Source organism: Theropithecus gelada, chromosome 10, assembly GCF_003255815.1.
Source record: "Theropithecus gelada isolate Dixy chromosome 10, Tgel_1.0, whole genome shotgun sequence".
Lineage (NCBI taxonomy): Eukaryota > Metazoa > Chordata > Mammalia > Primates > Cercopithecidae > Theropithecus > Theropithecus gelada.
In genome coordinates this window covers 32675928-32703641 of record NC_037678.1, presented here as the reverse complement: position 1 = coordinate 32703641, position 27714 = coordinate 32675928, and the positions used below count along the sequence as shown (strand labels likewise).

Genomic DNA, 27714 nt, shown 5'->3' with positions numbered 1-27714 from the left:
CGGGCCTGGCTACGCAGTGGGCGCGCGGGGGCGGCTGCTTCGGGAGATGTTTCGGGAGCAGACGGAAAGGCGCGGGAACCGGGGATTCCTCGGGTGGCCCCTCCTTCCCGCAGCGCTCGGCGGGCCTCCTCCAAGTTCGCCCCCAAGTTTGCTAGCGGCCGAATGGGGGCGGGGGCTGCGCGGAGGGGCGGTGGCTAGGCCGGAGGGTGGGGTCTGGCGCGCGGGGCGGGCGCTGCCGCCTGGCCGGCCGCGGCTGGCCCGGGATCAGGGAGCCGATGTGGAATTTCCTGCCCGGCCCGGCGCCCCTCCTGCCGCCCCCCGCCCGGCCTCGCACTCCGCTTCCGGCCGCTCTCGCTGCGGCCGCACCCGCGCCCGTGCCCGCCCCGCGCCTGCCCCGCGCCTCATGGAGGGCGCAGGGCCCCGGGGGGCCGGGCCGGCGCGGCGCCGGGGAGCCGGGGGGCCGCCGTCACCGCTGCTGCCGTCGCTGCTGCTGCTGCTGCTGCTCTGGATAGTGCCGGACCCCGTGGCGCCCCAGGAACTGAACCCTCGCGGCCGCAACGTGTGCCGTGCTCCCGGGTAGGAGCCGGCCTGGCTGGGGGAGGGGGCCGAGAGGGACGCTGGGGGCAGTGGGGTGGCGGCACCCGGCATTGGAAGGGGGCTCCCGGAACTTCTCTACACCAAATGTGGGCCCCTTCGTTTCCCTCGCCAACGCGACTCCGTTCCAGGCCCAGCCTCGGCCACGGGCCACGACCGTGCATCCGAGGGTACCCTGGACGAGAAGTCACCTGAGGGGAGGACGGAGTGCCGTGGGCACCTAGGGGATGACACGCATTATCCGGGATGTCAGGAAAGACCTGAAAAAAGGGACCCTTGGCCGAGTTGTGAAGTCCACGGGGAAATGCCGGGGAAGGGCATTCAAGCAAAAGGAACTGCATGTGCTAAAGCCCCGCACTGGTCCGACTGGAACCGGGAGTGGGAGTGAGGAGGAAGGTCGGGGAGGAGGAGCGGTGCTAGCCCAGGAGGTCCTGGGGCAAGCCAGACTTGGAAAGGCAGACTCGTGTCTTAGAACGGGCGCGGGTGGGAGGGTGGTGACCCAGGCGAGCGTCGAGGAACCGGCGCTCGAAGTGTACCAGAAGCGGGAGGTGGAAGGGCTGTGACAGGCACAGGGGACGGGAGGATGTGGAAACCCTGGCGACAACCAGGGTGCAAGAAGTGGCCACGCAAAGGTGGGGCACCGGCTGGGGAAGCCAATGTGGGACAGGCAGGGGACAGGCCCGGCCGGTGGCGAGTGGGGGGTGAGCCAGGGAGCTTCCACGGAGGACAGACAGCCGAGCCCCGGACGCCAGGAGTTGGGAGCTGGGGTCGGGGGAGCCGGTGGGCTGGCCAAAGGCCACAGCAAGGTCAAGGGCATCTCCACCCAGGGGTGAGGAGCGGGCGTGTGGGGGCGCCTTGGCGCGGACTGTGGACGCCGCACAGGCTGGCAGCCGCAGAGGCGGCCGCCGGGCTCCGAGCTGGGTCGCGTCGGGGCGCCTGGGCCGCGGAGCCCGGGCAAGCCGAGTCCAGGGACTCGGCGCCGCAGACAAGGGGCTGTGAGGGGGCCGCGCGGGGTTTCCGAACTCTGGTCCCGAGGCGCGCAGACCCCTCCCCGCTGCGAGCCCCGCCTCCGGGGCGGGGGCCGGCCTGGCCCGCCATCTGCTTCGCATCGATGCCGCCGCCGCCGACTCCCGGGCCTCCCCGGCCCCAGGAATGCAGCGGCGGCGGCAGGCGGGGCTGTGCCTGGAGAGGGGGAGGGCGCGATCGCCGTGGGCTCTGTCTACTCACTCCAGTCCTCTTTCCCCCGCAGGCCCGGGACCAGGGATGGGGGTCCGGTGCCAGGCTCTAACTGTCCGGAGCCTGAGAGCCCTTTGCTCCCGCTCCCCTTGTCTGCAGACCTCCCAGGAAGCTCCTGCTCCAGGAACCGAGAGCCCGGGTTTGGGTTCCGATCCTGGTGCCACCCCTACCCAGCTGTGTGGACCTGGGCAAGTCGTTTGACCTCTCTGGGCCTGTCTCCACCTCTGTAAAATGGGATTAGGGATCACAACCCCCTCATGGGGCTAAGTGGGGATTGCTATGGTCAATGAGTGGCAAGCGTCGATGGGAAGGGCAGTCACTCTGGGCCCTGCCCACCTGGGGTCTGGGACATGCGTTTGTTGTCCTCCCACGTCTTGCAAGGCTTCCATCAGCCCTTCCCTTTCCTGGGAGGCAGGAGAATGGGGAGAGGAGAGTACAGAGCCAGTAAAATCCTAAGCACCTACAGTGTGCCAAGCCTGTATTGGTGTAAGGAAGCTGTGGTGGAGATCCTGACCCTGTGGCAGAGGAGACCTACAGTCCAGAAAAGCAAGTGTGTCTAGACATCTAGCAAGAGCTGGGAGGTGTTGAGTTGGGGAGTGCTGTTTCCTTTAGGGTGGTCTGGGGAGACCCGCTGAGAAGGTGGTGAGTGAGCACAGGCCTGCAGGAGAGCACAGAGGCCCTGTGGGTGTCTGGGGCAAGGTTCCCAAGGCAGAGGGCCTGTGGAAGTACAAGAAAGATCCAGGGGGCTAGGCAGAGTCCAGGAGGGACTGGCGGAGGAGCTGCCAGAGAGTGAGGGTGGGCAGGCCACTGTGGGCTGCCACTGCTCAGAAGACTTGGACTTTTCCTCTGAGGGCCATGGGACCCCCTGGGGCTTTGCACAGAGAAAGGGTGGGATCTGACCAGGATTGGCTGCCAGGTGGCAAACACTTCACACCCTGAGGGGCAGGGGGTGGAAGCTGGGGCCAGTTATAAAAAGCCAGGGAGATGGAGGGTGGCTCTCACAAGGCTGGGATAGGGAAGGGGAAGTGATCCCATTTTAGATGTCCTTTAGAAGCTAGAGCTCAGCATCTTTTTTCTCAATGGATCTTGTGTAGACAAGAAAGAGAAGCCAGAGATGCTTCTCCAGGTCTCAGCCTCCCAGCCTGAAAGGACAGGCAGGGGTTATCTGAGACAGGGAAGACTCAGGGTGCAAGGAGGTCAAGAGTTCAGGTTTGGGTTGGTTGAGCATGAGGCCCATGAGGCCTCCCTCTGGTGATGTCATCTATTGGGCAGTTGGATTTGCAAGTCTAGCATTGACGGGCGAGCCCTGCTGGAGGGTCCAAGGTGTTGTCAGGGTTCAGTGAGCTTCCCGAGGGAGCTAGTGTGAGCAGAAGAGAGATCTGAGGATGGGGACAGAAACCAGAGGAGAAGTGTCCAGGCAGGGCAGGAGGAGGGCCAGGCAGGTGTGGGGTCTCAAGGGTGTGGCAGGCAGAGAAGCCTTTCTGCCTGGATTTGGGGGAGAACATGGATAGGTATGGATACCATGAGCCAACTTGAAGATGTGAGAACTCACAGTGGGTTTGAATCACAGAAGAAATAATGCTCTATGAGGGAGAAACCTACAGCATGTCTTTTTTTTGAGAACGAGTCTCACTCTCTCGCCCAGGCTGGAGTGCAATGGCCGGGTCTCAGCTTACTGCAAGCTCCGCCTCCCGGGTTTACACCATTCTCCTGCCTCAGCCTCCTGAGTAGCTGGGACTACAGGCGCCCGCCACCTCACCCGGCTAGCTTTTTTGTATTTTTTAGTAGAGACGGGGTTTCACCATGTTAGCCAGGATGGTCTTGATCTCCTGACCTCGTGATCCGCCCATCTCGGCCTCCCAAAGTGCTGGGATTACAGGCTTGAGCCACGGCACTGGGCCTCCCTACACAGCATGTTTTACTTGCTGAGGGGCCTGGGCCCAGCCTATGGCTTGGCTCCTCAGGGTCTTACCGACTTACAGAGCAAGCATGGGAGTGGCCCTGCAGCAGGCCATCTTTCCCCACCCATCTTTGTAAGATCTTAGAGAGTCAGCTTGCCACCACCACCTGGCCTTTTCTGCCAGCCCTTCCAAGAAGGAAAGCATCTTGTCCTCAGTGAACCCAAATGGACTCTGTCCTGCTGGTGGGTATTAGCTCTGCTGGGGTTAGGCCTGGGTGCCCACTAAGCCAGGGATGACCGAGTGCACTCAGAGGCACTGCAGCCTGCCCTCAGGATCCTTTGTGCTTAGTATGTGCCAAACCACTTCATAGGTCTGGGTTCTCTCTCTCTCTCTCTCTTTCTCTCCCCTATCTCTATCTCTCTTTTTGAGACAGGGTTTCACTCTTGCCCAGGCTGGAGAGCAGTGGTGCCGTCATAGCTCACTGCAGCCTCAAACTCTTTGGGCTCAAGTGATCCTCTTGCCTCAGCTTCCTGAGTAGCTGGGACTACAGGTACATGCCACCATGCCTGGCTAAAAACATCTTGGCTCTCTTAATCTTCCTACAGTAGGACCAAACCCATGAGCCCTACTATATAGCTAAGGAGCCTGAAGCTTAAAGAGCTTAAGCTCCATGCCTGAGGTCACACCGCAAGTGGCAAACCCAGACATCAAACCCAGCTGAGTGTGGCCCTAAAACTAGGCTCCTAGCCACAGAACCGCATGTCCAGGGCAGAAGGGGGTTAGTGCTTCCGGGGCAATTCCAGCAGGCCACCTGGCAAAGCTCCTCACAGGAGGGACACCTGCAGAGGCTCTCCATCCAGTGGCCACGGTTCAGAAGCAGACACAAGTGGGTGGGTGATGGCCAGCAGACCTGGGTCTCCCTGCATTTGGGCACCTTGGTGCTCCCTGGGTCAGGGCTGGGTGGGTGGAGACGTGGGGGCAGGGGCCAGGAAAAGCCAGGCCTTCGTATTCCTGTCTCTGGTTTTCAGTTTTAGTCGTGGAAAATACACTGAACCGATTCCCCAAAGTTTGGGATTTTATGGTCCTGTTCGCCAGGTCCCATCTTTGACCTGAAGGAGAGCCAAGCCTTGTTCAGGAGGAGGGGCCTCGAGGCCCAGGTGCTCTGTGCAGGGGGTGGAATTCTGTCTAGCTGGGGAATGGTTGGGGCATCTTCTGCAGCCTGGGCAGGAGCGTGCCAGGCACGTACTATCCTTAAATGCATGGTGTGGAGGAGCCAGTCTGTCCCATCCCACTGGGGTCTTCAGGCTTCCTTCCAAACTCCCCCCACCACCACATCCTGGTTCTGAATTCAGATACTGAATCCGAGCCTGCTTGTGAAGAAGCACGCTTCTTTTCTCTAAAGTGCGAATGGTTGTTACGTGCCTTTAGGATTGAGGCGAAGTTCTGAGTTGGCTGGGACCCTAGGATCCTGCAGCCTTGGTGGTTGTTCCTTCTCAGCCTCCTCTGCCCCTGAATGTGGGCTAACCCCAGCTCATCTCCTATGAATCCTCTCTAGCCATCATGGCTTCACTCAGGCAGGGCCTCCAAACCTTTGTGCTCACATACCCCATCCACCCGGGGTTTTAGAGGTTGTGCTCTCCTGAAGTGCTGCGGTTAGAAAGGACCTACTGAGGTAGCATTGTGTACTCTATAAAGCATTGTGTACTCTATAAAGCCAAATCAAATGGAACAAGAGGAAGACCATCAGCATAAACAAGCCTGGCATGCTGGCTCATGCCTGCAATACCAGCACTTTGGGAGGCCGAGGCAGATGGATCACTTGAGGTCAGAAGTTCAAGACCAGCCTGGCCAACATGGCGAAACCCCGTCTCTAGTAAAAAATACAAAAATTAGCCATGTGTGGTGGCACGCGCCTGTAATCCCAGCTACTAGGGAGATTGAGGCAGGAGAATTGCTTGAACCTGGGAGGCAGAAGTTGCAGTTAGCTGAGATTGTGCCACTGCACTCCAGCCTGGGCAACAGAGCGAGACTCTGTTTCAAAAACAACAACAAAGGCATAAACAGATGCTCTAGTAGCTCCTTCCTCCACCCTGGTCCCTGAGCCCTTTTGCCACAGTTTGACCTTCCTCCTGCACATGGAGGACTCCCCATGTGCCTGCTCTTTCCCTAGTGGCTGGGTGGGCCTCACCCCACCTCCCTCCAGAAGCCCCTCTGCCAAGTGGTCACCTCACTGTGTCTACATGCCACCCCCCACCCAGAGGCTGCCCCTCCCCAGTGGAGCTCAGCCCCAGGGTTGGGGCATCTAGGTGTGTCCCTGTGGCCCAGCCAGTCCTAGTTCTGTCCTTGTCATGTCATATCATATCACATCTGGATCCATGACACCCATTAGGCCGGGCCCTCCACTTGGAGGGATGCCCTAGACCCTCACGTTTGAGCAGGTCCTGAGGCCCATGGTCCTCTTCCTGGCTGCTACCTCACTGTGGTCCTTCCTGGGACTCCAAGGCCACTTTTCTCAGGCCTAGTGGCTGTGGGAGGAAGACACAAAGGAGTTAGGTGAGATGGGGTGGCGGTTCTGGGCTGGAAAGTTCTTGGCGGTCAGGTCTGTTTGTGGCAATCCTCCACCGCCAGACACATTGCCTGGCAGGACCTCAGTAACCACCCCCCTAGGACAGGAGCACAAATGCAGAGGCAGGGAGTCTGTGAGGAGGCTGCAGAGGAGCCCTGAGCAGATGGGGGCTGGGGGAGGGGCATTGGGCTCAGATGTCCTCCCTCTGCTCGCAGCTCCCAGGTGCCCACGTGCTGCGCTGGCTGGAGGCAGCAAGGGGACGAGTGTGGGATTGGTGAGTGGTCATCCCGGGTACCTGGGGCGGGGGCGGGGTCGGGGGCGGGGCTAGGACGCGCAGCAGCTCTGGCCTGTCTGGTCCACAGCGGTGTGCGAAGGCAACTCGACGTGCTCGGAGAATGAGGTGTGCGTGAGGCCTGGCGAGTGCCGCTGCCGCCACGGCTACTTCGGTGCCAACTGCGACACCAGTGAGCGTGGGGTCGGGCCGGTATTGGTCGGTGGGGCGGAATCCTGGAGAGATGGGGCGGGGTCCAGGGTGGGTCGGGGTCGGATCGTCTTCGGGGCGGGTCCCCAAAGGTGGCGGCTGGAGTGCGGGACGCGGGCAGGTTCTGGCTGGCTGGGGGCACCTACTCAAGCACCGGGGCCTTCCACCCCCTCCGCTCCTCCCCCGCAGAGTGCCCGCGCCAGTTCTGGGGCCCCGACTGCAAGGAGCTGTGTAGCTGCCACCCACACGGGCAGTGCGAGGACGTGACAGGCCAGTGTACTTGTCACGCGCGGCGCTGGGGCGCGCGCTGCGAGCATGCGTGCCAGTGCCAGCACGGCACGTGCCACCCGCGGAGCGGCGCGTGCCGCTGTGAGCCCGGCTGGTGGGGCGCGCAGTGCGCCAGCGCGTGCTACTGCAGCGCCACGTCGCGCTGCGACCCACAGACCGGCGCCTGCCTGTGCCACGCAGGCTGGTGGGGCCGCAGCTGCAACAACCAGTGCGCCTGCAACTCGTCTCCCTGCGAGCAGCAGAGCGGCCGCTGTCAGTGCCGCGAGCGTACGTTCGGCGCGCGCTGCGATCGCTACTGCCAGTGCTTCCGCGGCCGCTGCCACCCTGTGGACGGCACGTGTGCCTGCGAGCCGGGCTACCGCGGCAAGTACTGTCGCGAGCCGTGCCCCGCCGGCTTCTACGGCTTGGGCTGTCGCCGCCGGTAAGCGCGGTCTCTCGGCCAGGGAGGGAGGAGGTGGAAGGGCGGGCCGCCGATGGGGGCAGGGGTGAGGCGGGTCCCAGCCTTCCCTAGCCTCCGACCCCTCCCCCAGGTGTGGCCAGTGTAAGGGCCAGCAGCCGTGCACGGTAGCCGAGGGCCGCTGCTTGACGTGCGAGCCCGGCTGGAACGGAACCAAGTGCGACCAGCCTTGCGCCACCGGTTTCTATGGCGAGGGCTGCAGCCACCGCTGTCCGCCGTGCCGCGACGGCCATGCCTGTAACCATGTCACCGGCAAGTGTACGCGCTGCAACGCGGGCTGGATCGGCGACCGGTGAGCAGCCCTGCTTCCGTCGGCCCAGACACGCAGCCCCCTGCCCTGCCTCCCCCATGAAGGCCCTCTGTCGAGGGCACTGTGGTCCGTTTGCTTCCATTTCTGCTGACGCCTCCTCCCATCTTTCCAAGGTGCGAGACCAAGTGTAGCAATGGCACCTACGGCGAGGACTGCGCCTTCGTATGCGCCGATTGCGGCAGCGGCCACTGCGACTTTCAGTCGGGGCGCTGCCTGTGCAGTCCTGGCGTCCACGGGCCCCAGTGAGTGCCCCGGGACCGGGAGGGGGTGGAGGGCTTGTATCTGCCACAAGGGAGGGTCCAGCCAGACCCCAGGGGCCGACGAGGTGGCCTTTCCACCCTGGGCTGGGTTATCACCTCAGCCTTGGTCCCTTACCCCAGATAGGGGGTGACAGTAGGCTCTTTGAGGGCAGTTTCCTGCCCTTATGTCGGGAAGCCCACGTTCAGCGCCGGATCTGGTGACCAGTCCAGCCTGCGTCAGTGGGCTCTTGAGGTGACCCCGAGTTGGTATAGAAGGAGCAGGGACCTCCACTTACAGCCAAGGGTCTGGTTCAGCAGCCCCACTTCCCACCCACCCAAGTCAGCCCCAGCAGTGGGCGCTGCTGCGCGGCCACCACGGGTCCTATCCCCCAGGTACCCCCAACTGGTTGTGCAACATTCGTTTCCAAAACATCCACCACCCCAATATGTGCCACGGGCAGGGCTGGGCTTCAAACCCTAGACGATGAATGGAGCGCGAGAGAGCCCGGTTCTGGGACCCTGGACCCTGGGCCCTGGCCGCGGGTGAGGGGTGAGGGTAGGGGGCATCCTAGGGGGGCGGCTGTGGCCTGCCTTGACCCTATGTCCCGGCAGCTGTAACGTGACGTGCCCGCCCGGACTCCACGGCGCGGACTGTGCTCAGGCCTGCAGCTGCCACGAGGATTCGTGCGACCCGGTCACTGGTGCCTGCTACCTAGGTAAGTGGATGAGGGGCGTCCCGTTAAGGAATGCAGGTGGGGGCAGAAACCGCGCTGACCCCATAATCCCCTACAGAGACCAACCAGCGCAAGGGTGTGATGGGCGCGGGCGCGCTGCTCGTCCTTCTTGTCTGCCTGCTGCTCTCGCTGCTCGGCTGCTGCTGCGCTTGCCGGGGCAAGGACCCTGCGCGCCGGTAAGCCCAGATACTGCCCCGCTTTCGCCTGGGTTCAGGCCGCACCCTCGGTGCCACCGGACCCAGATCCAGCTCTTCCCCGCCCCCGCCCCGGACGTGGCCCCGCCCCTTCTGTGCTCGGCACTAGCCGAGATCTAATCGCCCCTGGGTACCGCCCCGGCCCCGCCCCTCCGCTCAGACCCCGCCCCCGCAGGGAGCTGTCGCTTGGGAGGAAGAAGGCTCCGCACCGACTATGCGGACGCTTCAGTCGCATCAGCATGAAGCTGCCCCGGATCCCTCTCCGCAGGCAGAAACTACCCAAAGTCGTAGGTAAGGATGACAGCGCGGGATCTCTGGGAGAAACACCTCTGGACGCAGGAAGCTGCTGGGAAATGGGTGTGAGGGGCCCCAGATCTCAGTGAGGAAATGGGGGACCTTGAGTGTTGATGTGCGTGGGCGCGAGGAGGTGCGACCAGAGGGAAGGTAAGAGGTGTGGCAGCTGAGGGCGAGGCCGGGTAGGAAGGCAGGAGTCCTAGGTGCGCGGGCTGATGTGGGCGTGCGTCAGAAGCGTTGGCCCCGAGAGTGATCGCATCAGGGGTGTGTGGGCAGCGGGGTGCTGCAGGCTCCCCCAGTCTGTGGGAGAATGCTGTATATCCCGGCCAGAGCTGCTGGGGGAATGCGTGGGCACGGGAGTGCCCTGCCCCAAGGAGAGGACCCGCCCCTCCTGCCTACATCCCCAGCAGTACCGAGATCCTCCTGGAAAGTGGGCAGGCTGGTCCCCACCCACCAACAGGATGGGGGTGGGGTGGGGTGTGCCGCTTCTCTCCGTGCTGACTCCCACCTGGGTGGACCCTCTCTTCCTCTCTTTCCCACTTATTTCTAAAGATGGAGGGGAAGGGGGCTCAGACCCTTGGGACATGAAGGAAACAGCTGAGAAAACCCCTTGGCCAAGCCGGGCGCAGTGGTTCACGCCTGTAATCCCAGCACTTTGGGAGGCCGAGGAGGGTGGATCACCTGAGGTCGGGAGTTCAAGACCAGCCTGACCAACATGGAGAAACTACTAAAAATACATGGAGAATCTACTAAAAATACAAAATTAGGCGGGTGTGGTGGTGCATGCCTGTAATCCCAGCTGCTCCGGACGCTGAGGCAAGAGAATTGCTTGAACCTGAGAGGCAGAGGTTGCAGTGAGCTGAGATCGTGCCATTGCACTCCAGCCTGGGCAACAAGAGCAAAACTCTGTTAAAAAAAAAAAAAAAAAAAAAAAGAAAGAAAGAAAGAAAGAAAAAGAAAACGAAGGGAGAAAAAAAAGAAAAGCCCTTGGCCCACCTAGCAGCATGGCATCTGGGGACATAGGTGTGGGAGTGGACCCCACATCCCTCTGTGGAATGGAGGCCAGGCTAGCCAGCTTCTGGGGCTCCCTGTTGTGGGGTCTGCATCTCTGAAGGCCAGGCCGAGGGTGCAGCTTGCTGAGATGGGCTGAACCAAAAATGCAGCCCTGTCACTGCGCATTTGGGCTCAGAAGTGCTCCAAGGCTCCCCTGAGTCCCACAAGGCAGGGCCTAAAACAGAGCTTGGAGACCTTGGTGGCCTGTCTCAGCCCCGTCTCCCACCTTTCTGGCCTTTTCCCAACATGTCAGCCCAACCTTTTCCAGCTCCCTGGCTGCACACACTTGCCTTGCACCTTAACACATGTTTTGCTCATGTTTCTTTTCTGGGTTCACCTCTACCCATTCTCCAGTCCTGGTCCAGTGTCACCCTACCTGTTGAGTTGCCTGTGCCCCCTGCAGTCTGAGAGTAGGGCTGGTCTTGGTCACTCCATCAACATTTGTGACAGCAGGGGCTAATGAGGGCACTGGCTGGGGCAGAGTGGACCCTTGGCAGCTCTGCCTCATCCTTCCCCAGTGGCCCACCACGACCTGGATAACACACTCAACTGCAGCTTCCTGGAGCCACCCTCAGGGCTGGAGCAGCCCTCACCATCCTGGTCCTCTCGGGCCTCCTTCTCCTCGTTTGACACCACTGACGAAGGCCCTGTGTACTGTGTACCCCATGAGGGTGAGTAAGGCGCTGCTTGGGCATCACTCCAGCCCAGCAAAATGGTCCCATGGAAAAGCTGTGTTCTGGGCGGGCCACAGGAGAGGGGCAGGCAGCATGGAGAGGAAGGGCTTTGCCATGCTGGTACCTGAGGGTTGGCCACAGAGCTGAGGCCATAGAGCTCGACTCTGCTGTTCAGTGCTGGAGACAGGTGTGGGGAGATGGGTAGACCACAGCCCAGGTTGCTTCTGGGGGAAAGTAGGCAGAGAGAAGTTTCCGGGCTTAGGTAGGGGGTGGCAGAGGAGACGGGAGGAAGGGATCCAGAGTATGTGGGTGCACCTTCGACCTTCACCTGCAGCCTTGGGTCCACAGATAGCAGAAAGGAGCCTGCCAGGCTGGGATTCTGCCCTGTCTCCTCCCTTGCCCGTGCCCCCAGATGCCCTGGGCAGGTGACCAACTCAGAACCTCAGAACCCTTATCACTTTTTTTTTTTTTTTTTTTTTTTTTTTGAGACAGAGTCTCGCTCTGTCGCCCAGGCTGGAGTGCAGTGGCACAATCTTGGCTCACTGCAAGCTCTGCCTCCCTGGTTCACGCCATTCTCCTGCTTCAGCCTCCCAAGTAGCTGGGACTACAGGTGCCCGCCACCACGCCCGGCTAATTTTTTTTTTTTGTATTTTAGTAGAGACGGGGTTTCACCGTGTTAGCCAGGATGGTCTGGATCTCCTGACCTCGTGATCTGCCCGTCTTGGCCCCCCAAAGTGTTGGGAGTACAGGCTTGAGCCACTGCGCCCGGCCTTTTTTTTTCTTTTTTTTTTTTTTTTTTGAGACGGAGTCTGGCTCTGTCACCCAGACTGGAGTGTAGAGGCGAGATCTCCACTCACTGCAACCTCCGCCTGCTGGGTTCAAGCAATTCTCTTGCCTCAGCCTCCCGAGCAGCTGGGATTACAGGAGCCCACCACCACGCCCAGCTAATTTTCGTATTTTTAGTAGAGACGGGGTTTCACCATGTTGGCCAGTCTGGTCTCGAACTCCTGACCTCAGGTGATCCACCCGCCTCAGCCTCCCAGAGTGCTGGGATTACAGGCGTGAGCCACTGCGCCCGACTAGAAGCCTTATCTCTAAAAGAAGGATAATGGAACCCCCGTGGGGATGTTCCAGCATCAAATTCGATGATGCAGGCTCCCAAGGCTGGAAAGGTGTCGGGGCAGGGCTGCCAGGCCAGGCCAAGGTTGGGCTTCAGTCGCATGAATGCACCCATCACTCCCGGCACAGCCTGAGTTCAGAGTCAGCCGCACAGACTGAGGCTCTGAACTACGTGTGTGGTTGGTGCTCTGTGCCAGGCACGTCTGGATGCCAGGGTGACACAGCGCCAAGGGCATGGGTAGAGGAGGGAAGGTGAAGGTTTGTGCCTGGAGGTTGGAACCCCTAAAGCTATTCCTGAAGGCTGTGAGCACCCTGCTCTTCCCTTGCCAGAAGCACCAGAGGAGAGCCGGGACCCCGAAGTCCCCACTGTTCCTGTCGAGGCGCCGGCGCCGTCCCCCGTGCCCTTGACCACACCAGCGTCCGCCGAGGAGGCGATGCCCCTCCCCGCGTCCTCCGACAGCGAGCGGTCAGCGTCCAGCGTGGAGGGGCCCGGCGGGGCTCTGTACGCGCGCGTGGCCCGACGCGAGGCCCGGCCGGCCCGGGCCCGGGGCGAGATTGGGGGCCTGTCGCTGTCGCCATCGCCCGAGCGCAGGAAACCGCCGCCGCCTGACCCCGCCACCAAGCCTAAGGTGTCCTGGATCCACGGCAGGCACAGCGCCGTTGCAGCTGGCCGTGCGCCGTCACCACCGCCGCCAGGACCCGAGGCCGCGCCCAGCCCCAGCAAGAGAAAACGGACGCCCAGCGACAAATCGGCGCAGCCGGTCGAGCACGGCAGCCCCGGGACCCGCGACCCAACGCCGCGGCCCCCCGGGCTGCCCGAGGAGGCGACGGCCCTCGCTGCGCCCTCGCCGCCCAGGGCCCGAGCGCGGGGCCGCGGCCCGAGCCTCTTGGAGCCCACGGACGCCGGCGGTCCCCCGCGAAGCGCGCCCGAGGCTGCCTCCATGTTGGCCGCGGAGCTGCGCGGCAAGACTCGCAGCCTGGGCCGCGCCGAGGGGGCCTTGGGCGCGCAGGGCCCCAGGGAGAAGCCGGCGCCCCCACAGAAAGCCAAGCGCTCGGTGCTGCCAGCCTCGCCCGCCCGCGCGCCCCCAGCAACCGAAACCCCGGGGCCTGAGAAGGCGGCGACCGACGTGCCCGCGCCTGAGACGCCCCGGAAGAAGACCCCTATCCAGAAGCCTCCGCGCAAGAAGAGCAGGGAGGCGGCGGGCGAGGGGGGCAGGGCGGGCGCGCCCACCCTGTAGCAGGCTGTGGCTCCTCCGCGCGCAGCTCCCTCAGCTTCGCAGCGCCGCCTGCCACCCTACGCCTCCCACGCGCCTGGGCACGGGCGGCCTCCTATTGGCCGAGCGCCGCGTGGCTAGCGGAGGCGTCTCATTGGCTCAGGTCCTGCAGCGGCTCCTGGATTGGAGCAGTGTGCTCTGTCGGGAAGGGCCCATCCTGTTGGTCGAGGCCTGACAGGGGCTTAGCGGGCGACTCCCTCCCCATTGGCCAAGTTATGGAGCGCTCCGACCAGGCTGCGTCTCATTGGCCAAAGATGGGAGGGTTCCGCCTAAAGACCGCCTCTTACTGGCCACGAGTGGACTTGGTTGCGGCTACCTTCTCATTGGTTGAGGCCAGAAGCACTTCTGCCCAGGCTGCCTCTCCCCGGCTAGGGCCTGGTGCTTCTGGCTGGAGGGTCCCTCCTTTGGCCTTACCAACAGAACCCGGGGCTACCTCCACTGGCTGGGCTCCCGGGCATCTGGTTGACCCCAGCCTGGGGAGGAGGGCTGGTCTCCGCTCCTCAGGGGCTTAGTCCGTCCCACCCCTTCCCTTCCCTGGCAACCGGAGCCCCGGCCCCTCAGCTGTCAGCTGGTTTTGATGGCCTCCCACTGCCCCACACACCGCGGGACCTCCAGGGGCGACTCTAGTGGCCTGAGGAGATGTATTTATAGGCCCCCAGCAGGGCTGCTCCCACCCTGGCCGGTGCCCCAGGATGGGCTCCTCCCGGCGGGGGCTTGGCCAAAGCTTTCTTAATAAAGTGCCTTTCCCCTCGTGCTCTGATCACTTCCTGTTTGCAGGCTTCGGCCAAAGATGCCCCCCAGAAGTAACTTTATGTGACGACCTGTCCTGCACTCTCCCCCACCCCTTATCTCAGCGGGGAGCCCTGGAGCCCTGGCGTGGGTCTCCCGGGACCATGGTGGAAGTGGGCTGCGTCAACCCACATGCCTCATTTGTTTATCAAGTTTATGCGGCCCCATCCGGCCTGCCCCATCCTGGACTGGTCACGGGGAGGAAAGCTGGGTAGGGGCAGATCAGGCGGAGTCCCTGACTGAAAGGGACAGGCGATCTGGGCATTTCCCCTGGCCGCTGCTATTAAACTTGGGCTTCAGAGCTGTTGGTAGCAGCTTGCGGGGGGTGCAGAGGCTGAGGCCAGGGGGCCGCGGGCGCTGACTCCAGCCGGGCCTCCTCCAGCACAAACAAGCCGGTCTCCTGCTGCACAGAGCCCTGCTGTCTGCCTCAACGGGTTCCTTGTCCTCAGCCGGAAACTCTCCTGACTGCCAGCCCCGCCTGCTCCTGCGGGAGGTTGAGGGAGACGGAGGGAGCGACCCGCGCAGATCCCCCGCCCCCAAGCCAGACCCTGCTGCCTTGCCCTCGATGTGTGACCATCTGTGCCCCAAGGCCTCCCTGCTCTTGACCCGCCTACCCTGAGCGGGTTCATCCTCCCGGGCAGGCCTCCTAAGTGACCCTCTTAAGCCACAGACCCTCACCTTCCATGGCCCCTGCTGTCCCCACACTAAGTTCCCCCAGCTCCTGCCTGTCCGGTCTCTTCTGGCCTCCTGCCTCTCCCCCCCGGGCCTCTTCCTGTTCTCCTGCATCTCATCATTTGATGCCCAGCTCAAAGTCTTGCCCTGCTGCCAGGATCTTCCGATCACCCTGCAGCCGCCGCACAGTGCTCATCGGTCTCACGCTGGCAACTTGGGGCTCTCGTCCTGGCCACACTCTCATCCTCTGGCCAGATGCCCCACTGAGGTCAACTTTGGTCACCCATCTCAGAGGGCTCAGCCATCTGAGCGGAGGCTGTGTCCTGCCCTGGGTCGACCGTCCAGAGCAGCTGGCAGGACACAGGCAGCACGTGGAATGTGGGATCCCTGCCTCTGGGCCACACTGCCTCCCTGAAGCCAGCTGGGCACTCTCCCAGCCATGGCCCTGTGGCTGGAAAGCCTCTGCTCTGTTCCGGCACAGCGCCATGCGGGCTGCTGGGATTGAGGCCAAGAAGGCAGATGCCCAGCCGGGCTCAGCGAGGGCAGGGCAGTGCCTGCGTGTGGATGAGGGGTGGGCAGTGCAGGGGCTCAGACCACATTCTTGCCTAGGCGGTGCCCACCCCCCAGAACCATCAAGATGCCACACCGCTGTTTCCTGAAACCCCCCAAGCCCTCAGCTCTTGCTATTCCTCCTCCCCCAGCCTGGACCAGCATGATTTGGAGAGAACAGGGATGTCCCAGTGACCAGGCCTTTCTGGGGACCTCTCCTTGCCCTTCCCTGGGAACCCCCCTAGGTGTTGAAGACTCTACCTGTGGGTGCCTCACAAAACAGGGGACCCCTCTCCACCCACCACCAGCCATCCCCTGCCCCCAGGAGGGTCCCAGTGGCTGCTGGGAAGGGAGATGCTGGGACCCCTCCAGCCTCCTGCCTCCCACCACCGGCTTCTCCCCACCCCCTCGGGGCTCACAGCAGTGCCAGCTCCCAGGGCAGGCGCCACAAAAGGGAACCGCGGCTGCTGGAACCTCCGTTGCCATGGGGATGGGGACCACAGGACCCACATCTGGTAGCGATTGAGGAGGAAAAATTATGAGTCGTGGAAAACGCAAATATTTTTTGTAGCACAGAGCACAAAGGAGTGGGAGGAATGTGGGGACCAGGCCCAGCCTGGTTTCAAGCAGACGCAGCCCACGGCACACAGAGGCCTGCAGACACTAACCCTGCGCCACACGCACGCTCCTCTAGACTCAGAAACGCCAACACAGACACACAGCCCGAAATGCAGACATGCACACACAAAGCCAGCAGAACCCCAGAAACACAAAGACAGCACACACACTGCAACACACACCCACACAGCACTGGGCCCAGAGGAACACAGCCACTCACCTGCCAACACACGCACACGACACTCTACTAGACCGAAACACTCACCCTCCAACACACACATACAATCCACCGCTCACAGAGATAGACGCGCTGCAACACACACACAGCCAGCCTACACTACTATGGAGGACACTTACCCCACAACACGCACATAACAATGGAAAAAAAGACTGACTCTGCAACATACAACATGTATCACCTGACACAGAAACACCGAGACAGAGGCTCGTTGCAGCACACACACCATAGGCCACAAAGAAACCACGAGAGAGACAACCCTGCAACATACACACTTCACCAAAGTCAGAAGCGTATATATCTCATACAAAATACACACTCGTCCTGCACACATACATCTTCCACCAGATACACAGAAACATGACAGAAATACATCAAACACACTCGCCAAACACACCACCTGCAGCACACAGCTCACCACCAGACAGAAATGCAGATAGGCCGGGGGCAGTGGCTCACGCCTGTCATCCCAATACTTTGGGAGGCCGAGGCAGGCAGATCACTCGAGGTCAGGAGTTTGAGACCAGCCTGGCCAACATGGTGAGACCCTGTCTCTACTAAAAATACAAAAAATTAGCCAGGCGTGGTGGCACGCACCTGTAATCTCAGCTTCTTGGGAGGCTGAGGTGGGAGAATTGCTTGAATCCAGGAGGCAGAATTTTCAGTGAGTGGAGATCACATCACTGCGCTCTAGCCTGGGCGACAGACCGAGACTCCGTCTCAAAAAAAAAAAAAAAAACGAAAATGTAGACACAGACATGCACCCTGCACCCACCACACCACACTCACAGAACACACCTCATCCTGCAAAACACACACACACGCACACACACACCCTCTGACACACAGAAACTCCAAGAGACCCTCACTCTGCAACCATAGACACCTTTCACCAGACACGTAGAAACAGCAACTTACGCAACTTGCGACACGCACATGTGCTGCCAGAGCTGACTAAATACTAAGGCGCACACATCAGCCGACACACAGAAGTGTACCCATCCTACGGACAGACGGCATACACAGCATCCACGCCCTACTAGGCATGAAGGCGGGCACCCACCCTAAAATGCACTCACTGCGCTAGAAACAGATCATAAGGCCTGGCGTGGTGGCTCACGCCTGTCATCCCCACACTCTGGAAAGCCAAGGCAGGAGGTGCACTTGAGTACAGGAGTTCGGCTGGTATCTGTGGTCTTTCACCCTGCAAATACACATACAAACATGCCGCCAGGCACACAGAAACACCAAGACACAATGGGAACACACACTGGGAACACGCAAACTCCTCCACACACCAGAACATGGAGGCTGCTGGCAGTCCTGAATTCGTCTCAGCCCTGGGCTCCGGGGAAATGGTGCTTGCTGAGAAATTGCCCCTTCCTTTGTGTTCTGAGAAATAGTGAGCCCAGAAGAAGCACTTTGCTCTTGTCCATTCCAAGACCCCGCCTCCAGCCTTCAGCATGAGTCTCTTATTTGTCGGGCCGCTCCTTCCTCATCAGTGAATTTTCTTCCCATACCAGTAGCCTGAATAAAGTCATCTCCTTACGTGTCTGGTGCATTCCCCCAACAGTCGTTGTGCCTTGATGTGGCAAGGGTTGGACTTACCTTTCCGTCCCCAGTGACTGCAACCAGGTGGTGAGCCGTCTGTGAGACCCACAAGCCGCCCCTGACTGGCAATCAGGGTGGGGGACCTTCAGTGAGTGTGACCCCTGGTCGTGTGCTCCCGGCTTTTGTCCGTTGGTAGCATAGTGACAATTTTATTTTGATTCTTTCAGTTTCATGGTCTGACCATTTGGTGATCTTTTTAAACAGATTGGTGGTTTATAGACATCTTGTCTCTGTTGGGTGAGAGAGGACAGTGTGTGGTTTGAGAGTCTTTTCTGTTTGTTCATTTGTTTAGTTTAGTTAAAAATTTTGGGTGAGATTGGTGGCTCACACCTATAATCCCAGTGCTTTGGGAGGCGGAAGTGGGAGGATCACTTGAGGATAGGAGTTCAAAACCAGCGACCCCCATCTCTAATAAATAAGTAAATAAATAATTTAGCCACGCATGGTGGTGGTGTGCACCTGCAATCCCAGCTACTCCGGAGGTTGAGGTGGGAGGATCCCTCGATCCCAGGAGTTTGAGGCGCACCACTGTACTCCAGCCTGGGCAACAGAGTGAGAACCTGTCTCTAAAAAGTCCAAGAATTTGTCCCCAGTGGGAAGATGGTTTGGAGATGTGGTCAGCCACATACATGGATGGAGTTGTGTTGTCATGAATGCTTCATTTAGGTGGATTGGCTGTCATACGCACAGGTAAGTGACACACCCAACAGTTAGTATGCTTGAAAATAGGCCTGTAGCTGGGCGCGGTGGCTCCCGCCTGTAATCCCAGCACTTTGGGAGGCCGAGACGGGTGGATCACAAGGTCAGGAGATCGAGACCATCCTGGCTAACACGGTGAAACTCCATCTCTACTAAAAATAAAAATAAAAATAAAAAAAAATAGCCGGGTGAGGTGGTGGGCGCCTGTAGTCCCAGTTACTCAGGAGGCTGAGGCAGGAGAATGGCATGAACCCAGGAGGCGGAGCTTGCAGTGAGCCGAGATTGAGCCACTGCATTCCAGCCTGGGTGGCGAGACTCCGCCTCAAAAAAAAAATAAATTAAAAAAAAAGAAAATAGGCCTGTTCCTTGGGTGGAGCTAACATGCAGATGATTGGCAAAGCCTCCTGAGAAGCAGTGGGGTCAGGGCTGGGGTTAGGAGGGCAGAGGTCAGGGCTAGGGTTAGGAGGGCAGCCTACAAGAGTTGAAAACCACCTAGTGAATCTATGGTGGTTGGGCTGCTAGGGAGGAAAAGGAGTGGGAAGGTGGGAGAAAGGCCTTTGACAGGGTTACAGTAGGAAGCAGGGTGTGGAGGAGTCGACCTGGGGCCAGCTCAGTTGTGTGGACGGTGGTCAGGTGTCATCTATCTTCGGGTGAGGTCATGGTCTGGGTGAGTCCAGCTGCAGGGCTGAGGTCACTCACCTGGGAAAGAAGCTGGTTGGGGTGAGCTCCTGGGCCTCCCTGAGTTTGCAGTGACCTTCGCCCAATAATGGACCTCGAGACATCTGTGAGGGAGTCCTAGAACCACAGGACTGTGGTTGGACAGAGCTAGTGAAGAAGCCATTGTCCTGGCGTCACACTGGGGATACAGTGATTCCAAAGCTGCCTGCTGCATACACCCCACAGGAAGTATTCCAGCAGGGCTTCCTATTAATAGTCTGACATGCATTGTGAGGGGCAAAATGTGCACACGTGACACTCATTGGAGAGCCTCAGCAGTGGGCATTCCATTTACATTGCTGCTTCCCGTGTGTGTGTCGGGGGGCCTCCCTTATGAGTTTATTTTTTTCTGAAATAAAAAACAAATTGTTTAAATTACTTATTTGGCCGGGCGCAGTGGCTCGCGCCTGTAATCCCAGCACTTTGGGAGGCCGAGGAGGGTGGATCACTTGAGGCTGCGAGTTCAAGACCAGCCTGGCCAACATGGTGAAACCCCGTCTCTACTAACAATACAAAAATTACCTGGGCGTGATGGCGCCTGCCTGTAATCCCAGCTACTCACTGCAACCTCCGCCTCCCGGGCTCCAGCGATCCTCGTCCCTCAGCCTCCTGGTATTTGCTGGTTTTAGAGGCGAAGTCTGGGCAGGTCAACCTGGCTGGAGCGCAGAGGCTATTCCTAGGCGCGATGCCACTACCGACACGCTCCGTTTTCCACCGGGGCTGCCTCCCTCTTCCCTAGGCGGCCTGGTGGCAGAGGCCACCATACCGATGCCGGCCTCAGTGCGGACCTGGATCGGCACAGCGCACTACAGCACAGAACTCCCCGTCACGCGATTCTCCTGCCTCATCCTCCTGAGCAGCTGGGACCTCAGGCACGCGCGGCGCCGGCCCCTGGAGCTCAGAACCGCCGTTAGGACTGCATCCGGCACCAGGCAGCCAGCGGCGAGGGGGACATGGGATCGTGCTGCCATCTGGTGGCTGGATGGGTAGCTGCTGCTTTTTTTTTTTCTTTTTGAGGCACAGCCTCACTCTGTGGCCCAGGCTGGACGCAGTCACTCAACAACCGCTCACTGCAGCCTCCATCCCCCACTCCCCCCCCCGCCCCGGCCCAATACATCCTCCTATCTCAGCCTCCCAAAGTGCTGAGATTACAGGTGTGAGCCACCGCACCGGGCCGGTACCACTTTTTTTTTTTTCTTTTGAGACGGAGTATCACCCTATCGCCCAGGCTGGAGTTTAGTGGCACAATCTAGGCTTACCGCAACCTCTGCCTCCCGGAATCAAGCGAGTCTCCTGCCTTAGCCTCCTGAGTAGCTGGGATTACTGGCGCACACCACCACGCCCGATTAATTTTTGTATTTTTAGTAGAGATGGAGTTTCACCATGTTGGCCAGGCTGGTTTCGAACTCCTGACTTCAAGTGATCTGACCACCTCCGCCCACCAAAGTGCTGGGATTACAGGCACGAGCCACCACCCCCGGCCGGTAGCGTCTTTGAAGAGCTTAAACAAGTGTGGGTAACAGTCTGGGGGAACTTCTGCGCAGTTCTGATTGTGCAGCCCAGTGGGGCCTGTTACAGGGATTTGGTGTCCCAGGCCCAGATTATCCCCCAAAGTAGGCATAGCCAGGTGAGGAAAGCCAGAAGTCAGCGACAAATACTGTGCAGTTCCACATATGTGGAGTATCTAGAGGAGTCAGATTTGTAGAGAGAGGCAGGGCCTGGTGACTAACCTCTGTTATCCCAGGATTTGGGGAGGCTAAGGTGAGTGGATCACTTCTGAGGTCAGGAGTTCGAGACCAGCTTGGCCAACATGCTACTAAAAATACAAAAATACAAAAAATACAAAATTTACTAAAGATACAAAAATTAGCCGGACGTGGTCATGCATGCCTGTAATCCCAGCTACTTGTGAGGCTGAGGAAGGAGAATCACTTGGACCCAGGAGACAGAGGTTGCAGTGAACCGAGACTGCGCCACTGCCTTGGCACTGCACTCTAGCCTGGGTGGCTAGCAAAACTTTATCTCAAAGAAAACAAATGAACAACAACAACAACAAAAAAAAATTAGCAGGGCATGGTGGTATGCGCCTGTAGCCCCAGCTTCTCGGGAGGCTGAGGCAGGAGAATCACTTGAACCTGGGAGGCAGAGGTTGCAGTGAGCTGAGATCGCACCACTGCACTCCAGCTTGGGCGACAGAGCTGGACTCCATCTCAAAAAAAGAAAAAAGACAAAAAAATTCGTAGAAACAGAAGGTGGAACCGTGGTTACCAGGGGTTGGGAGGGGTGGGAATTAGTGTTTAATGGGTGCAGAGTTTCAGTTTCAGATGATGAAAAGATTCTAGAAATAGATGGCTGTGAATGTACTTAATGTCACTAAACTGTACACTGAAAAATGATTAAATTAGTGCTCGCTTTGGCAACACATATACTAAAATCAGAATGATAGAAGATTCGCATTGCCCCGCCCAAGGACGACACGTGAATTTGTGAAGCGTTCCATGTTTTTATTTTATTTTATTTTATTTTATTTTATTTTATTTTATTTTTTGAGACGGAGTCTCGCTCTGTCGCCCAGGTTGGAGTGCAGTGGCGCCATCTCGGCTCACTGCAAGCTCTGTCTCCTGGGTTCACACCATTCTCCTGCCTCAGCCTCCCGAGTAGCTGGGACTACAGGCGCCCGCCACCAAACCCGGCTAATTTTTTGTATTTTTAGTAGAGATGGGGTTTCACGGTGGTCTTGATCTCCTGACCTTGTGATCCGCCCACCTCGACCTCCCAAAGTGATGAGATTACAGGTGTGAGCCACCACGCCCGACCAAAGCATTCCATATTTTTAAACAGATATATAGACCAATGGAACAGAACAGGAGCCTCAGAAATAACATCACACATCTACAACCATCTGATCTTTGACAAACCTGACAAAAACAAGAAATGGAAAAAGGATTCCTTATTTAATAATGCTGCTGGGAAAACTGGCTAGCCACATGCAGAAAACAGAAACTGGACCCCTTTCTTATACCTTATACAAAAATTAACTCAAAATAGATTAAAGACTTAAATGTAAAACCCAAAAACCATAAAAACCCTAGAAGAAAACTTAGGTAATACCATTCAGGATATCGGCATGGGCAAAGACTTCATGACAAAACACCAAAAGCAATGGCAACAAAAGCCAGAATTGACACATAGAATGTAATCAAACTAAAGAGCTTCTGCACAGCAAACAAAACTATCCTCAGAGTGAACAGGCAACCTACAGAATGGGAGAAAACTTTTGCACGCTACCCATCTGACAAAGGGCTCATATCCAGAATCTAGAAGGAACTTAAATAAATTTACAGGAAAAAAACAACCCCATCAAAAAGTGGGTAAAGGATATGAACAGACACTTCTCAAAAGAAGACATTTATGTGGCCAACAAACATATGAAAAAAAGCTCATCATCACTGGTCATTAGAGAAATGCAAATCAAAACCACAATGAGATACCATCTCATGCCAGTTAGAATGGCGATTCTTAGGGGCCGGGTGCGGTGGCTCATGCCTGTAATCCCAGCACTTTGGGAGGCCGAGGCGGGTGGATCATGAGGTCAGAAGACCGAGACCATCCTGGTTAACATGGTGAAACCCCATCTCTACTAAAAATACAAAAAATTAGCTGGGCATGTGGCAGGAGCCTGTAGTCCCAGCTACTCGGGAGGCTGAGGCAGGAGAATGGCGTGAACCTGGGAGGCAGAGCTTTCAGTGAGCTGAGATCGTGCCACTGCACTCCAGCCTGGGTGACAGAGCAAGACTCTGTCTCAAAAACAAAAAACAAAACAAAACAAAAACAGAATGGCGATTATTAAAAAGTCAGAAAACAACATGCTGGTGAGGCTGTGGAGAAATAGGAACATTTTGACACTGTTGGTGGGAGTATAAATTAGTTCAGCCATTGTGGAAGACATTGTGGCGATTCCTCAAGGATCTAGAACCAGAAATACCATTTGACCCAGCAGTCTCATTACTGGGTATATACCCAAAGCATTATAAATCCTTCTACTATAAAGACACATGCACACGTATGTTGATTGCAGCACTATTTACAATAGCAAAGACTTGGAACCAACCAACCCAAATGTCCATCAATGATAGACTGGATAAAGAAAATGTGGCACATATACACCATGGAATACTAAGCAGCCATAAAAAAGAATGAGCTCATGTCTTTTGCAGAGACGTGGATGAAGCTGGAAGCCATCATTTTCAGCAAACTAACACAGGAACAGAAAACCAAACACTGCATGTTCTCACTCATAAGTGGGAGGTGAACAAGAGAACACATGGACACAGGGAGGGGAAGATCACACACTGGGGCCTGGCTAGGGGTGGGGGGCAAGGGGAGGGACAGCATTAGGAGAAATGCCTAAGGCATGCAGGGCCTAAAACCTAGATGACAGGTTGACAGGTGCAGCAAACCATTATGGCATGTGTATACCTGTGTAAGAAACCTGCACGTGCTGCACATGAATCTCAGAACTTAAAGTAAAATTTTAAAAAATAAATAAAATTAAAATTTAAAAAATTATTAAAATAGGCTGGGCACGGTGGCCTAAGCCTGTAATCCTAATTACTCAGGAGGCCGAGGTGGGAGGATCCCTTGAGCCCAGGAGGTTGAGGCTGCGGTGATCTGCGAGGGCACCACTGTACTCCAGCCTGGGTGACAGAGTGAGATCATGTCCCCCCCAAAAAAAAAGAAAAAAGAAAAGGGTTAACTTGGTAAATTTTGTTATATATTTTACCACAATAAATAGAATGGAAGTAGAGGCTGAGAGGCTGTTGAATTAGGTACTGTGGAACACTTCAAGGAAGCAAAAATAGCAAATATTGGACAGCAAAAGACTGAATGGGCTCCATCCTTTCAGCCTGCTGGGGCTGGGGCCTCCACGGTCCCCTGGGTTAAGGTTTCAGCATCCACCGTGAGATGCCATTTGTTCTTTTCCATTGGAAGAACATGTCAAATCGGGCTGTTAAACGGAGAAACAGAAGGGATAGTCACCCCTTCTCTCAATCCTTGAAGTCCCTGTTTTAATGTATTTTGGGTCATATTAACGATTTTAATGGCTTGGGCAGGTCTTCAGGGTCTCGTCTGCCAAGACCAACAGTAAGGGACAAAGTGTGGGTTTTATTCCAATTGGAGCATCCATCCCAGTGATGGAAATTCAAGAGCAGAAAGACCTGAGACCACTGGAATATTCTGCAAAGCTATTACACCAGTGATCAGAGTGAGGCGGACTTGTTTGACTTCAATCTTATGCCCCAGGGAACAGAGGGAGTTCATCCCTTACATTTAGTGGGGTCTTTGTGGAAATAGTGTCAATTAAGGCCATAAATGTTTGCTTAGTGCATGGGAACCAGTGGACATTTGTGAATGCAATTGTCCTCTGTAGTGGCGAGGGTCAAGGAGTGTGCTGTGTCCCTAGCAAGGCTGGAGTGGTCACGGATGCTCCATTTTGGGGGATGTGATGTGGGCTCACATCTTGAGGATTTGGGTTTGGATTCTCTGTGTAACTTGTTTTAGAAGCGCCTGGACCTCTTTGGGGTCTTACCGTAAATCTGATTATCGGGGAAGCCCAGGTTGCAAAGTTACCAATCCCAGGGCTGTGTGGGGGGTGGCCGTGGAAGTTCTGAAACGGGGGCCCTTTCCTTATCAGTAGGGTTTGGTGCTTTGGGATGAGAAGACAGAGTCCTGGAATCAATCATTCCAGGCCATCGAGGGCCTCTGTAGGAGTAGTCACACGGGGCCGGGCATGGTGGTTCACACCTGTAATCCCAGCACTTTGGGAGGCCAAGGTGGCAGGATTACTTAAGGCGAGGAGTTCAAGACCAGTCTGGGCAACACAAGGAGACCCCATCTCTACAAAAACTAAAAGCAATTACCCAGGCATGGTGGAGTGTGTCTGTAGTCCCACTACTCAGGAAACCGAGGCAGGATCACTTGAGCCCACAAGTTCGAGGCTGTAGTGAGCTGTGACTGCGGCACCACACTCCAGCCTGGGTGAGAGAGGGAGATCCTGTCTCTAAAAAAAAATAAAACAAAAGTGTAGTCACTTGACTAGTAAGGGGAGCTGTACAGCCTTCTAATTTGTAGGTTCTCCCCTGAAAAATAACTGCCAGATGCCTGTGTCAAAAGCCTTTCTCCTAGAACACCACGGGGTTGGGCCTCACTCCAGTTCTTCTGCCATACTTCTCCAACTCTTCCTTAAACTCTAATCCATGAATCCAGAGTAGGAGTTGGCAAGCTACAGCCTCCAGGCCAAATCTAGCTCACTGTGCATTTTCTTTTCTTTTCTTTCTTCTTTCTTTTATTTTCTTCCTTTCTTTTCCTCCCTCCTCCCTTTCCCCTTCCCTTCCCCTTTCCTATCCTTTCCTTTCCTTTTTGACAGGGTCTCACCCTGTTGCCCAGGCTGGAGTGCAGTGGTGCACTAAACCTCGACAGATCGCTTTAATGATTGGCATCAGTAGTAAAGGGTCTGTCTGCGGCAGGAGGGGGCTTTTGGGTTTTTGCTTTTGGGTCGCTTGGTTTTTAATTTTTTTTCTTCTCCTTTTTATGTGAAGCTTAAGGGCCACCGTAGCTGAAAGCCTTGCCGCTGAATGCTGAAACGTAACCTTCCCTGGCTGCTGTATAGATAACATGCGTAAGCCACCATGGTCACAGCTTCTTCGGTTGTTTTTCAGGAACTTGGGCCAGCTCCTGTCAAGTTCAAACTGGTTGAGACCACCAACCCTTCAACTGGGCCTTCGCAAGTGCCCAAAACGTGGCCTTTTGACATTGGAGGGCCAAAAACTCTGCCTTCAGCTCATGCTAATGCTACCCTTTTCTGTACACGTGTCCTGTGAAATGCCATGAACTCCAGCCATGCTCGCACAGAACGAAGCTGTTACTTATCTTCAGGGGACGTGGATTCGAGAGATGTTGTCCCACCTCCCCGCTCAGTGCCCTTGCGAATAAATCTTTTCTCTTTTGCAAAACCGTGTCATAGTGGTTGATTTACTGCGCCAGCAGAATGCACACGAACCTGGGTGGCAACAAAAGGCTGGAGGTCATGCCCAAGTATGCTGTGGGGGTGGGCAGAGGACTACCATGCCCAGACAATTTTTGTATTTTTTTTTTTTTTTTTTAGTAGAGACAGGGTTTCACCATGTGGGCCAGATGGTCTCTATCTCTTGACCTTGTGATCCGCCTGCCCTCCCAAAGTGCTGGGATTATAGGCGTGAGCCACCACGCCCGGCCAGTATGTAGGCTTTTCGTATTTGAGTCTTCCACTTAGTATTATAATACGCACCAAAGGTTTCTCCGTGTCTTTTCATGGGTTGATAGCTCATTTGTTTTCGGCATTGAATAATACTCCATTGTCTGGATATACCAGAGTTCAGTTCAACAACTTGGTTTGTGAACTTCCAAGTTTCTTGGTTCCTTCCAAGCTTTGGCAGTTATGAATAAAGGTGCTATAAGCATCCATGTGCAGGTTTTTGTGTGGACATAAGTTTCCAACTCATTTGACTAAATACCAGGGAGTGTGATTGCTGGGTCACATGGTAAGAGTATACTTAGTTTTATAAGAAACTGCCAAACTGTCTTCCAAAGTGGCTGCACCACTTTATAATCCCGTTGGCAATGAGTGCTGTTGTCAACGTTTTGAATTTTGGCCGTCCTAATATGCGTGTTGTGGAATCTCATTGTTTTAATTTGTAATTCCCTAAATGACATAAAATGTGAAGTATTTTTTCCATATGTTTATATCTGTTTATCTTTTTTGGTGAGGTATCTGTTCAGATATTTTGCCCACTTTTAAGTCAGGTTGTTCATTTCCTCCCTTCCTCCCTCCTTCTCTTTTCTTTTTTCTTTTCTTTTCTTTTCTTTTCTTTTCTTTTTTGAGACAGAGTCTCACTCTGTCACCCAGGCTGGAGTGCAGTGGCTCGATCTTGGCTCACTGCAACCTCTGTCTCCTGGGTTCAAGTGATTCTCCTGCCTCAGCCTTCTGAGTAGCTGGGATTACAGGCATGTGCCACCATGCCTGGCTAACTTTTTGTATTTTTAGTAGAGACGGGGTTTCACCGTGTTAGCCAGGATGGTCTTGATCTCCTGACCTCGTGATCCACCTGCCTCAGCCTCCCAAAGTACTGGGATTATAGGTGTGAGCCACTGCACCAGGCCTTTTTGGTTTTTTTTGAGATAAAGTTTCATTCTTGTCACCCAGGTTGGAGTGCAATGGCACGATCTTGGCTCGATGGAACCTCTGCCTCCCAGGTATAGGCAATTCTCCTGCCTAAGCCTCCCAAGTAGCTGGGAACACAGGCGCGTGCCACCACACCTGATTAATTTTTGTATTTTTAGTAGAGACGGGGTTTCACCATGTTGGCCA

General features: G+C 56.7%; 1 protein-coding gene and 1 non-coding gene across 3 annotated transcripts; both read left to right on the top strand.

Moving 5' to 3' along the window:
• Nucleotides 1-211: 211 nt before the first annotated feature.
• SCARF2 (scavenger receptor class F member 2) lies at nt 212-14165 on the top strand. Of its 2 annotated transcripts, none has more exons than XM_025399733.1 (11): nt 212-576; nt 6513-6571; nt 6660-6761; nt 6968-7487; nt 7597-7815; nt 7947-8075; nt 8685-8788; nt 8865-8982; nt 9176-9291; nt 10866-11018; nt 12471-14165. In XM_025399733.1, exons 1-11 carry the CDS (start codon nt 404-406, stop codon nt 13376-13378), a joined length of 2601 nt encoding a protein of 866 aa, XP_025255518.1. In that variant the 5' UTR covers nt 212-403; the 3' UTR covers nt 13379-14165. The 2 variants fall into 2 exon arrangements, with proteins under 2 accessions (XP_025255518.1, XP_025255517.1); XM_025399732.1 differs by having other exon boundaries at nt 9161-9291.
• Nucleotides 14166-21711: 7546 nt separating this feature from the next.
• LOC112633850 lies at nt 21712-21813 on the top strand. The gene has a single exon (XR_003121617.1). It is a non-coding gene; the product is annotated as a U6 spliceosomal RNA (small nuclear RNA).
• Nucleotides 21814-27714: the final 5901 nt, after the last annotated feature.